Consider the following 13,380-nt stretch of genomic DNA (forward strand, 5'->3'; position numbering starts at 1 on the left):
CCAATAAAGAATAACCTGCAAAACTCACATTTAAAATCATTGCTCAGAGGACACAGGGAGGGGGAAGGGTAAGCTGGGACTAAGTGAGAGAGTGGCATGGACATATATACTCTACCAAATGTAAAACTGATAGCTAGTGGGAAGCAGCCGCATAGCACAGGGAGATCAGCTCGGTGCTTTGTGACCACCTAGAGGGGTGGGATAGGGAGGGTGGGAGGGAGATGCAAGAGGGAGGAGATATGGGGATATATGTATACGTACAGCTGATTCACTCTGTTATAAAGCAGAAACTAACAAAAAAATAAATTCTTAAAAATAAAATCAACACTAATATTATTGTATTATGGAATAGAATCTGGAATTCTACAGCTGCAATTTTATTAGATCTAAAATAACTGAAATACATTGTTGATTTGTGTGAAAAAAATAAAATCATTGCCCAGAAAGTATTAACACCCATAAGTCAACAAAATTTTGGGCCCAATCTTCAATAACATGAAGTGCTGAAGAAAGTAATTCCTGGGAGTTCCCTGGTGGTCTAGTAGTTAGGATTCCAGGTTTTCACTGCCATGGCCCTGGGTTCAATCCCTGGTCAGGGAACTGGGATTTTGCAAGCCAGCACGGCATGGCCAAAAAAGAAGAAAAAAAAAAAAATGTAATTCCTATCCCTGAAAGGTAAAGGGCAACCAATTTTTTGAGGAAAGAAGTGACATACCAGCCAAGTGTTACTTAGGAGGATCATTCTATGGTAGTGCATAGATGAACCAGAGAGGTAAAGACTACAAGGCAGAAAGACCAAAAACACTACTTATAAAAAGTATGCCATCAGGACAAATAAGCAGTACAATTAGAGGAGGTGTTAAGTGCAAAGATAATGGGAGCAGTATCTGACAGGAGTAGGAAGAAAGGAAGTATGAAAAGTCTAAGATGACCCCAACTTATGTGGTTAAGCAGGGTATTTTAACAGAAACTGGGGGGAAAAATCCTTTGAACTCAGTTTGGAAGGTAACAGGAATTGTACTTCAGACGTAATATACTTATTTTGTTTTCCTATTTAAAAAGTTTATAGGTAAGATAAGGAAAAACTACTCAATTTTCAGAGAAAGCCAGGCAGTGCTATAAATGAATCAAGTTCACATACCACCCTAGGGATGGAGGAGGTGGCACAGGGTAGTAGCAAGAGGGCAGAACTGAGCTGACTCCTGGCTTTAAATCCTGGCTTGTCATTTATAAATTATGAGATACAATTATTTCACTGGAATCATGGAAATGGCATGCCATCTGCCAGACAAGATTAAATGAGAGAATACATTTGTATAGTATCAATTAAATAACTTGTGGCACCTAGTAGATATTCAACAAATATGAGTCTCCACCTACAAACATGACTGAGTATCAATTCAATTCTATCAGCTAACATGTATTGAGTGTCTATTATGGGCTAGACAAGGATAAGAAGCACTCACCAATCCATACAGTGCTGGAGATGGGGGTGAAGTTGGTGGCAAATTACCCTAACTCCAGTTAATTTTTATTGAGCCCTTATGTGCTAACTGCTGTCTCATTTAATTCCCCTGAAGACCCTATGAAATAGATAACTACTATCTAACGTATCAGACTCAACTGGGCTTTTCCAAGTTATGTAAGTGCCATCTTGCCCTTCCTCAGACAGCCCCTGTTGAAAATCACTCAGAAAAAGTAAACCGAGGGCTTCCCTGGTGGTGCAGTGGTTGAGAGTCCGCCTGCTGACGCAGGGGGCACGGGTTCGGGACACGGGTTCGTGCCCTGGTCCGGGAAGATCCCACATGCCATGGAGCGGCTGGGCCTGTGAGCCATGGCCCCTGAGCCAGCGCGTCCGGAGCCTGTGCTCCGCAACAGGAGAGGCCACAACAGTGAGAGGCCCGCGTACCGCAAAAAAAAAAAAAAAAGAAAAAGTAAACAGAGTAAGTGATGATGTACAAATATTTTAAGGCAGGAAAAGACTGAGATAACTGGTATGGTGGACTCTCCTGTCACTTATTAAGATGACCCAAACTGCAAGTGAGCAATGAAGTAGTACATACACCTGATCACCTAGTTCTAGAACCAACTCTTAAATTTACAAGTATACAATACGTGCATTAGGCTGTAAGGAACTTCTCATGACAGTGACATCAGTCATGAAATCACCCCCATGGATGCATAATGCAAAATCTGTTCACGGTTTTTCAAAATATCTTAACCTTTATAGTATGTTTGTTTTAAGTTTATAAAGCTTACAGAGTCAAGTACCAAAAGCAATTAAATGCTTAATATACACCTCATGGTATTATTAAAGGGGCCCCAAATAAGAAGTTGACCATAGTTTTCCCATAGTGGAAAAAAGCTTTCCATGCATTCAGACCACGGATAACATTATAAACTTAATGGCAATGCTAGAGACATCTGCAAAGTAATAGATGTTTTTGGAATAATGAACCAGAAAAATCACAGATATAATAATAAGATGTTCCCTAAATTTAAGCTTCTCAGTATAGTTGTAGCCAGTCTACACACACACACACACACACACACACACACACACACACACACGCAACCCCTTCTTGTTCATTCTACTCTGGTCTTACTCAAAATGCGTATCACATCCAGATTTACTGGCTACTATTGATCCTGGACTTAGAATTCTACTAGGCCCAAAGTCATTTGTTTATGGTTAGCAAACAGGTGACTATTAGTGCTTGATTTCTCAAGTCCTGCATGGTTCATATCTGTTAGTGAAAGAGAAGTAAACCTCCCAAGGAATGAAATTATGGTTTCATATTTTCCAATGGTATCTCCATGTTCAGAAACATAACCTTATCAAGTGTTCAAAGGAATAATTCTAATTAAGTAGGAAAGTTATCAGAGTGTATGAGTGAATAAAACTGCCACACCCTAAGTTAAAAAGAGAAGTAACTGTGGTAAAATTATCACCACAATTTTTAAAACAAGAAAAGATTTTACCAAAAAACAGTCGGGCAACAGTACTGACTGTGGTTTAACACAGATGATAATCTGGGTCTTAAAATTGCTAGTTAAATTTGATCATGGTGAAATAAGCCAGTCACAAAAGGTCACGTTATACCATTCCACTTACAAGAAATATTCAGAATAGGTAAATCCAGAGAGGCAGAAAGCAGATTGGTGGTTGCCAGAAGCTGGAAGGAAAGGGGAATGGGAAGTAACTGCTTAATGGGTACAGGTTTCCTTTTGGGGTGATGAAAATATTTTTAAACTAGACAGAGGTGGGGACTTCCCTGGTAGCGCAGTGGTTAAGAATCCACCTGTCAACGCAGGGGACACGGGTTCGAGCCCTGGTCCAGGAAGATCCCACATGCCACGGAGCAACTAAGCCCATGCGCCACAATTATGGAGCCTGCGCTCTAGAGCCCGTGAGCCACAACTACTGAGCCCATGTGCCACAACTGCTGAAGCCCATGGGCCTAGAGCCCATGCTCCACAGCAAGAGAAGCCACCGCAGTGAGAAGCCCACACACTGCAACGAAGAGTAGCCCCCGCTCGCCGCAACTAGAGAAAGCCTGCGCGAAGCAACAAAGACCCAACGCAGCCAAAAATAAATAAAATAAATATATATATTAGAAAAAAAACTAGACAGAGGTGATGGTTTTTACAACACTGAATGTACTGAATGCCACTGAATTGTTCACTTTAAAATGGTTAATTTTATGTTATACGGATTTCAGCTCGATTTTTTTTAAAGAATATAAAAAAGTTTTTAAAGATTTGATCATGGATCAAAGGACTTCAACATGGAGACTCCTATTTTGCCAGTTCACAGTACAGCACAGGTTAGTCAAGAACATACATGTGTCAGGTAATGAAAACCATGTTTTAATTCTGGCTACATGTTTTAAACACAAACGTATGGCCTTTTTTTTTTTTTTTTTTTTTGCGATACGTGGGCCTCTCACTGTTGTGGCCTCTCCCATTGCGGAGATCAGGCTCCGGACGCGCAGGCTCAGCAGCCATGGCTCACGGGCCTAGCCGCTCGGCAGCATGTGGGATCTTCCCGGACCGGGGCACGAACCTGTGTCCCCTGCATCGGCAGGCGGACTCTCAACCACTGCGCCACCAGGGAAGCCCCAAACGTATGGCCAATTCTTGAAAAGTGCTTAATCCATATATTTCATAAATAAGCAATTTAAATCTGCATTGCTTTAGATATAAAACCAATCTCTAATCCTCTTTACACACTGAATACAGATATTTAAAATAGCCATCCTAACTAAAATATCTTACGCCTGTTAGCTAAATGGTGTGTTCATTAAAGAAAAAAAACAAAAACTTCAGCGTTGTCACAGAAGTCACAAGTGTCCTACACTGCATGGAAGTGAGAAACAGTGTGACAATTCTGTCCAATACGAGTTTCTACAATGGTGGAAATGTGCTATATCTGTGCTGTGATGATAGTCACTAGCCACATGTGGCTATTAAAGCACTTGCAAGGTAGCTACTGTGACCGAGGAACTGAATTTTAGATTTTATTTAATTTTAAAATTAAATAGCCACATGTACACAGTTCTAGTTCCTCTGAAGGAGTAGTCTCCTCAATTGCGGTAGGAACTTGCCTTATCTGGTTTTCCACTTCTATCCCATTCCCGGTCCACCCCACCACCCCGAAGGGCTAATGAGCTCTCTTCTGAACTCCTCTAGGATATGACCCTTCTTTCAATTATAGATCCACCTACACACATAGCTTAGTTCTTGTTCCCTAGGAGATTATGGACTGCCAGAATGACTGGTTTTCTGGAATATGGAGGCTTTTTTGTCTCTACTCTTGTAATCTCCACAGGTTGGCACAGTGTACTGTATAGAATAAATATACAGTTAATTTTTACTGAATTAATTCAAGCAGTTTCCGTTAGGGTTCAGTAGAGTAAAAACAATTTTATATGTGCCAATTTTCTAAGAAAGGAGCTAGAGAAACAATATCCAAGAGATGTTAAAGTACAGCTTGAATAAAAAACTAAAATTCTCTAGCACACAGGTGACCATATAGTCTTACCAAAACTGCACGTTGAGGCATTTTTCTCCCACAGACAACACTGTTAAATAGTAAAGGCAGACATCAGAAAGAAAAGCCCACAGAACATATACAAGAGTCCCTGGTTTTGCCTTAACTACCTAACACTCTAAAAATAAAAACACACAATGTTACAGACAGTGGTGAACAGAGCTGTTTAAAGTATGATTTCCTAAAATGTATGAAGAAGTAATTTCAAAATATTACTTTAAATTAGAGCATTGCCTACTTATGACAATGTCACCCAGCTACTACTGAGAAAGAACATAGAGACGGTGCCATAGTGCACAAACTCATAGGCCCAGTTTCTGAAAAAGTGTCTCAGCCAAAAAGGTCTTTTAATGTCCAATCACAAAGAAACTAGTGGAGTTACTATTACTAGGAATAAGCTTTGCAATCAGACCTAGATTCTAATCCTAACTCCTCCATTTATTCATGGATGTCACCTCACCTGTTTATTTAGCTTCTCTGAACCTTAATTTTCTAATCTGTAAAAATGGGTCAACAGTACCTATACCTCAAGAGGTTGTTGTGAAGATAAGGGCATATTAACCACATGGTAACTGCTCAATAAATTTATTATTACGAGGGCTTCCCTGGTGGCGCAGTGGTTGAGAGTCTGCCTGCCGATGCAGAGGACATGGGTTCGTGCCCCGGTCCGGGAAGATCCCACATGCCGCAGAGCGGCTGGGCCCGTGAACCATGGCCGCTGAGCCTGCGCGTCCGGAGCCTGTGCTCCGCAACGGGAGAGGCCACAACAGTGAGAGGCCGGCGTACCACAAAAAAAAAAAAAAAAAAATTATTATTACAAGCATTTCAAAGCCCCATAATAATTACAAAAACTTTTAAGAATGAAATAAAGAAAAGCAAATTCCAGGGCCACTCTCTCAGAAAATCCATGCAGGTTGTAGTAATTAGCTCTAGGCATGCCCTTTTTCCCCATTATTAAACAGCATGGTGTGGCAGTGAGAGCACTAAATTAGCGCTGGCAAATTTGGATTCTAGACTCAACTGTGTCCTTAAATCTGTGAGTGACCTTAGGCATTCACTCAGCATCTGTAGGGTTCAGTTTCTTCATCTGAAAATGAGGCTGTATTACTGCCAGGTCATTTCTAGCCCTAACATTCTAAGAACCTATTTACTCAGTCACTAAAGCAATGCCACATATCAACCTGATTAGGCTTTTCTGTAGAGTAACTAAAATTCCCCTCTTTTAAAACAAACCTAAAAGATAGTCTTATTTATGATTTATATCCTATCTACTGCAAAAACAATGAGATATTTAATTTCAGATACCACAAAAAAGCACAAAGAAAACAGAAAAACACCCATGTGCAACCAAACTCTGCAAAGAAGATGGACACAGACTACTTAGCAGTACAGCAACCCACTGGAGTTCTATAGAACTAGTCAACTGGGAAATTTCCCCAGGGACATCCTAAGGTACGCACTTTTGTTTTTAATTGAGGTAGAGTTGATACACAATATTACATAAGTTTCAGGTGTACAACACAGCGATTCACAATTTTTAAAGGTTATACTCCATTTATAGTTGTTATAAAATACTGGCTATATTCCCTGTGCTGTACAATATATCCTTGTAGTTTATTTATTTTATACATAGTAGTTTGCTAAGGTATGCTTTTTTTGTTTCAAGTGAAGTGACATACAATTACTTTTTCAGAATGTGGTCTGGAATTTGGTGTGACCACTCTCAAGCTAGGCTAGTGAAAGATGCTCAAAAAATCCTTGCTAAGTGTTTCTCTCACCTAGGAAGTAGAGTATAATGGGCACTGGTTTAACTTAGAGTATTGTAACGACTAGGTTTCCTTAGAACAAAGTCATTTATGGAAAAAACCAACTACACATCTGTAGTCCAGCCACGCTTTGTTAAAATCTACTGAAAACAAGGACACACCTTTTAAGAAGCTTTGGTATGAATCAGCAACTGACAGCTAAAAAAGGAGTCTGAGGACAGCAGAAAGATCAAGGACCTTCAACTAGTAGCCAAATTCTTGCTTCCCCAACATTTCTAAGAACTGTGAATAGAATGATGAAATTCTAAATTAACATGCCTAATAGACAGCCAGAATCACAGTAACTCACTGCTGTTTGATATGAAATAAACAAGCCTTTACTTACAAGTAGTGTAAAGATGACTGATGCTCTACTTTAGCAAATTTCTAACAAACTTAAAGGATGAATTTTATATGTTAATTATAGCTCAAAAAACCCACCCCCAATCTTATGGTATTCACAAAGAACACTTAGTAGAAAATAGATCTTTGGTTTTAAGATTTCACGACTGAATTTATACAAGGGTACCTGTGAACAATTCTTCTCAGCTTTGAAAGCCCTCTACACCCTGTACCTGGCCCTCTTACCAAGAAGTGTCTTCCATTAAACTGGGTATCTGATCCCTTTTTAGACTCCTTGAGAAACAGTTCTCCATTTTGGTGGTACCACTTCAAGTGCCTAGCACAGCATCCTGCCTTCTGTAGGCAGGCAAATGTCTGTTCACTAATTGCTATACATATATCTGAGCAAAACCAGAGATTCATATCTCAAAAAATTTCATTCTAATACTGCTAACTCACCCCAAAAGTTTATCAAATCTCTTCTTCCTTCCTTTCTCTCCAATCAGAAAGACAACGCTATTTTAACTTTCCTCCCCAGCAAAAAAAACAAGGCTAAAATCTGTTCTCTACAATATTTCCCTAACTCGCTGTGATATGTTTTAATTGTTATCTTTTCATGCAGTACAATTCCAGAAAAGGTGAAAAATAAACAAAGGACACACACACACACAGAAGCAAAAAGCACTGAATAAAACCTGCTCTAAAGAAGGTTTATTCACATGGGATTTCCCTGGCGGTCCAGTGGTTATGACTCTGCTCTTCCACTGCAGGGGACACGGGTTCCATCCCTGGTCAGGGAACTAAGATCCCACGTGCAGTGACATGGCCAAAAAAATAAATAAATAAAGAAGGTTTATTCCCAATCAAAATTTCTAACAGTTTAAACAGCTGCTCAACATGGCATAGCACTAGCGGATGCCCTCACTTGTTCCCTATATCCTCACACCTGAGCCGTTCCAACATGTAAAATCATGAAACAAGAGCCAAAACCGAATGATCTCTAATAATCAGTAAGTCAAGGTAGGAAAAGAAATAATACTCCAGGAACAATACTTTCTCTAATCTCCTCAACCCACTTATCCCATTCACTGTCCCATCTGAAAAGTCCTTTCTATTAGAATTGTTATTGCAGGCATTTCAGTCACATAGGAAAAGAAAAACAAGTGTCAAGTGGAGAACCATATCTATCATCTATGTAAACTTAACTATCAGTCAGCTGGTGTTCTTTAACATAAAGTGTAAGAGCCCTTCAGGACAAAACAACCATTACTTTGACTCTGGATCTTCTCTACTCGGTGGCCCTGAGGAGGTCACCTTTGGGAAAATTCAGTGATTAACAAGCATCCACCAAGTGGGGACGGTAGCACAACTTTGTGAATATACTAAAAAACCACTGAACTTTTAAAAGGTGAATTTTATGGTATGTGAATCATAACAATCATCAAAAAAAAGTCCCTTCTCCACAAGGCATTCAGCAAAAACCAAACACTACAAAACAGAACATTTCTCTTTAAAATTCAATATAATTCGTTACATTTGGGAGATAAGCCCCCTCTAAGGGCTCACTGGGGACTGCTACTTTTATTCTATACCCATTTTACAACCGCAGAGTTTTGAGAGGCATTGAGGGTGGGATGACAGAAACAACTCTACGAACTCTACACCATTACTTTAGAAGCTCTGGCAGTGTCTAAAAGTCCAGATTCTATGGCCTGAATGTTTTGCGTTCCTCCCAAAATTCGTTTGTTGAAATCCTAATGCCCAAAGTGATGGTATTAGGTGGGGCCTTTGGGAGGCCTTAGGTCATGAGGGCAGAGCCCTCATAAATGGGATTAGTGCCTTTCTAAAAGAAGCCCCAGAGAGCTCCTTTGCCTCTTCAGCCCTGTGAGGACACAGAAAGAAGTCAGTATGCATTCTGTTATCCAGAAGAGGAAAGAGGGCCCTCACCCATCCAGGCTGGCACCCTGATCTCAGACTTCCAGGCTTCAGAACTGTGAGCAATAGATTTCTGTTGCTGACAAGCTACCAAGTCTACAGTATTTTGTTATAGCAGCCCAATCAGACCAAGACACCAAGTAACCCTGATTAACATTGCTGAACCTGTTTCTCATTTCACACTAAAAAAGACAGAGCAAGACTGAACTTGGTGCAAATTGAAACTGAAAATAAGTACATTCGATCACAGAAAATGTTCTAGCACACACAACCCTTGTCTACATTTTCATTCATTTCAGGGACTCTAAACGACCATCACTTAGCCATTTTACTTGCATCTGTAGAGAACTGCTCTTAAGTGAATTATACTTAATTACACTTACATGAGTTCTACTTAATCATTAATCTGGAAACCTATATTAAAAATTTTCAAAGGAATCCAAGGTCAACACTGAATCCCATGTTTTGACTCAAGATAGCTGGATATAAGCATTAACCAGCAGCCTGCCAGTGAAAGTGAATGACGCTTTGTGCCAAAGCATCTTCCTCTACCTGCTGCTCAAAGCACCACTGAAATTATTTCAAAAAAAAAAAAAGAAAGAATAAAAAAGAAAAGAAGAGAGAAAAAGAGAAAACTAGCCCTCTTTCCAGAGAATGACAGATATTCATACTAGACATAGACATTTTAAAAGTCGTTCATTCATTTTAAAAGTCATTCATTCTAGTGCTCTACCTCTAGACTCCTTCAAGAGCTCCCCTGGTATCTAGTTTAAAAACACACCCACCACCAATTTCAGCTATGGGTTAACAACAGAAGAAAACATGCTAGCCCTACAGTCCATTTCCTCAGTATAAAAAACTTGCAAACTTTATGGTTTCCCCTTTGTAAATTTCAACCTAAGTGCTATTTCCAATTTTTTCCCTGCTTCTTCCGTAGTTCTCTGCTCTGATGCTGGTAATTTATGGACCTGAATGAGCTGGAACATGCAATCCAACGGTGCCACATTAACTCTGGACCTCAATTTAGAAAATCCATTCTTTTCCAAACAGACATCCTACAGAGGATGGGTTGTTGTTGTTGCTGTTGTTGTTTTAACATTAACTGGCATTTTGCAGAAGCAGCTGATAGAGTCAGTAACACCAAGATAGGTTTCTGATTAAAAAAAGAAAAAACCGACCACAATGTAGGGACCATAAGGTAGGGACAACCACTTTCCTATACATTCTTACATCTCCAATTTCTAGCAGTGTCACAGAGCAAAGGATTAAAACTGCAAATTGGCAAATACCGGGAAGAGAAAAGACAGTCCTTCTACATAAGAGGTAATGCCTACTTACTCAAGAACGACCACCATTCCAGACCACTGCTCTAAGGATGATGGTCCCTTGATGACTGGCAACTCCAGAGTTAGGAGGGAGGGCCAAAAACTAAAATGGCTGGATAAAAGCAAACTTCATGATAAGGTTTGGGGAAAGAGGCACTTTTAGGAGTTGGTAAGCGAACTAGTTTATGTGGCCCAAAGGACTTGGTCTAAGCAAAGCTAAGCTTCCTTATTCAAAGGGCAAACTTCAACGGCTTCACACAGTAAAAGAAATACCAGTCAATAAAACAAGCAAATCCGAACTTTGTGCTCACAGACATACTTCCCAAAAACATTTCCCCAAACACGCTTTTTGCCTCTAGAGAGAAAACTGTAGCCAAAGTCTCTGAAGAAACTAAACTCCTAGAGCACTTTTACAATGTCTACTTATCCAAGAAATGCTACAATATAGAACTTTAAAGAGAAATCAAGTTCACTCATTTGACATTCCTACAAAATCAGTACCTGAAAGCATGCCATCACTTAAGCAGCCCCTAAATACTCAAAGAGTTTTGAAGACAACTTAACTCGAAACCACAGAAAGCCTGTCTACTCGCTATGGTCAAAACGACGCGTGACACCTAATAAGTTTGAACAGACTAATTCCTGACACAGGAGCACAGAGAGAGAGTTACACCAAGCAACCTTAATAAGGCAAACGATTTTAACGCAATAAAAATTCTAAACGTGTCACCAACTAAGGAGAAGAGTCCAAATCCCACTTATAAAAAGGGCACACAAATCAGCGTAGCCTCCTACGCACTTTAATGTTAAGTGAGGAACTCTTAACTTTGGGACACTATGAACTTCACAAGCTTACAAAATGCTAAAGGTGAAAAAGATCTATAGATAGCCAACAGTTTCTGCCCCATCGCAAGACTGCAATGCATCCTGGGATTCCTTCAGGACGGTTCGGTGCCGTAGATCTGTTAAATGTAATTACAGTTTCAGTAACAGAAATTGCAGCGAGAGACGCTCTCTCGCCTAGGCCCAAGGTGAAGGGAAAACTCGACCAGTCGTCCTCCCCAACTCCTCATCTCTCTCAACGCCCATCCGGCCGACTCCTCCTGGCTCCATCTGTCCTCGCTTCTAGGCCTCGTGGCACTGACCCGCGGCCGTCCCCCTCTCCGTCCCATACTGTTCCCACTTCCAGCGGGGAAGTGCGGCCCCGGGGGGGAGGAGCGGACACCAGGCCCCTCCGGTGTGCCCGGCACCCTGCTCCCGCCCCGACCGGCCCTCCGCCGCGGTCAGCCTACGCAGTCCGCCTCCCCGGACCGGGGCCGCCCCACCCAGGACAGCGGGCGCCGCTGTCAGCGCCCCACGTGCCGCCCGGCCCCACGGCCACGCGTCCCCGGCCCGGCGAGGCGCGCCCTCGACCCCATCCCGGGCTCCATCCCAGGTGAGCTCCGGCCCCCAGGCCGGCTGCTCCCGCCCTCGCAGCCCGGCTACCTCCCGCGTCCCGGGGCTGCCCCGCGTCCCGGCCCTTTACCCGAAGGGCCTCCCGCGCCGCTGCCGGCTCCGTGGTTGTTGGCGGCGACGCCAGGTGGGGGTGCCGGCGACTGGGCCGGACCCCGCAGGAAGGACGGCACGAACTCGGCGGCGTGGACGTTGGGCACGAAGGGCTTGGCATTGACGTTGAGTTGCCGGCTGAAGGCCGCGCTGAGGTGCTCACGCTGGGCCTCGGCCGCCGCCGCCAAGGGACCGCCGGCGCCGCCGCACGAGCCTGGCCCGGGGGCTTCCATGTCTGCCTGGTCCCAGCAGTCCGGTGCTGAGTCGCTGCTGCTGCTGCTCCCGCCGCCGCCACCGCCACCACCGCCGCCACCACTGCCAGGATCCATGATCGGGGGGGCCGTGTGTGTGGTAAAGCGAGGGCGGGAAATGGAGGCGGGGGCTATGGGCCGGGGAGGAGCAGGCCGCGCTGACCCAGGGAAGCGGCGAGGCAGAAAGCCCGGGGGCTAGCGGCACAATTCCCGACGTTGTCGCGGCAGCAGCTCCAGTCCCGACTCCGCACTCGCGACGACAACGGCAGCAGCGGCTCAACCCTCCTCGTGTGTGCGAGCGGATCTCCTCCCACCCAGCCCCAACCACCTCCGACCGTCTCAGCGCCAACCCCACGCCCGGAGCAGATTGACCCCTCGCCGCTACCCGTACCTTCGCCTCGGTAGTTCTCGGCCCCGGTCAACCCCGTTTCCACCTATGAAGCGCGGCAGAAGGCGGAACTACGAGTTCCGACAGGATCCGCGCGACGCCTCTGCGGTTTTCCCGGGGGCAGACGGGAGTCGGAGTTCGGGGCCGGAAGCAACCGGAAGCGGCGCCGGCTCCCGGCATGCAGCGCGAGGAGGCGGAGGTCTGGTCGAAGCTCGGCGGCCCCACCTGTCACCGGGTGGGGGCAGGGGTGAGAGCGAGCCCTGGTGCGATTCGGCGCAGGGCGGCGGACCGTGAGTCTCTCAGCTCGCGGGGGTGGCCCGCTCCGTCCTGTTCTACACAGGACGCGGGAAAACGAACAGCAGCAGTTCTAAGGTGGAGAAAAAAGCTTTCAACTCCTGAACATTCCTTCTTTCTCTTTTCACCAGCCCTCTGCGTTCCCTGCCTTACAGTCTCCGCACAGTGTTCTCTTTCTTTCCACCTTCCTCCTCCCCGCCCCCAGCCAGAGTTTGCCCTACATTTCAAAGGCGACGCAGGGCGTCCTTCATTTTCTGTATTCATTTGGTGGAAGAGACAATAAAACCGTGACCCATTACCACTAAAACTGCAAAGTGGCTTATAAAGCGCTCCGGCCCAGGTTCTACCCCGGCAGAGGGGATTATTAACTGGAAACTTACAATGACTCACTGTCTGTATGACTAGTCATTTAAAGCCTTCACTCAAACTTTTCCGTCCCTTC

General features: G+C 43.8%; 1 protein-coding gene across 1 annotated transcript in view; it reads right to left on the minus strand.

Annotated features, from left to right (window-relative positions):
• Window positions 1-12,587, minus strand: part of GSPT1 (G1 to S phase transition 1) — a 31,982-nt gene extending 19,395 nt beyond the window's left edge. Inside the window, exon 1 of the mRNA XM_029220050.1 lies at window positions 11,986-12,587. Coding sequence (XP_029075883.1) covers window positions 11,986-12,334 — 349 coding nt within the window. The 5' untranslated portion in view covers window positions 12,335-12,587. The remainder of the gene's footprint in view (window positions 1-11,985) is intronic.
• Between the last annotated feature and the right edge of the window lie 793 nt (window positions 12,588-13,380).

Source organism: Monodon monoceros, unplaced genomic scaffold, assembly GCF_005190385.1.
Source record: "Monodon monoceros isolate NGI ecotype Baffin Bay Population unplaced genomic scaffold, NGI_Narwhal_1 Super_Scaffold_13, whole genome shotgun sequence".
NCBI lineage: Eukaryota > Metazoa > Chordata > Mammalia > Artiodactyla > Monodontidae > Monodon > Monodon monoceros.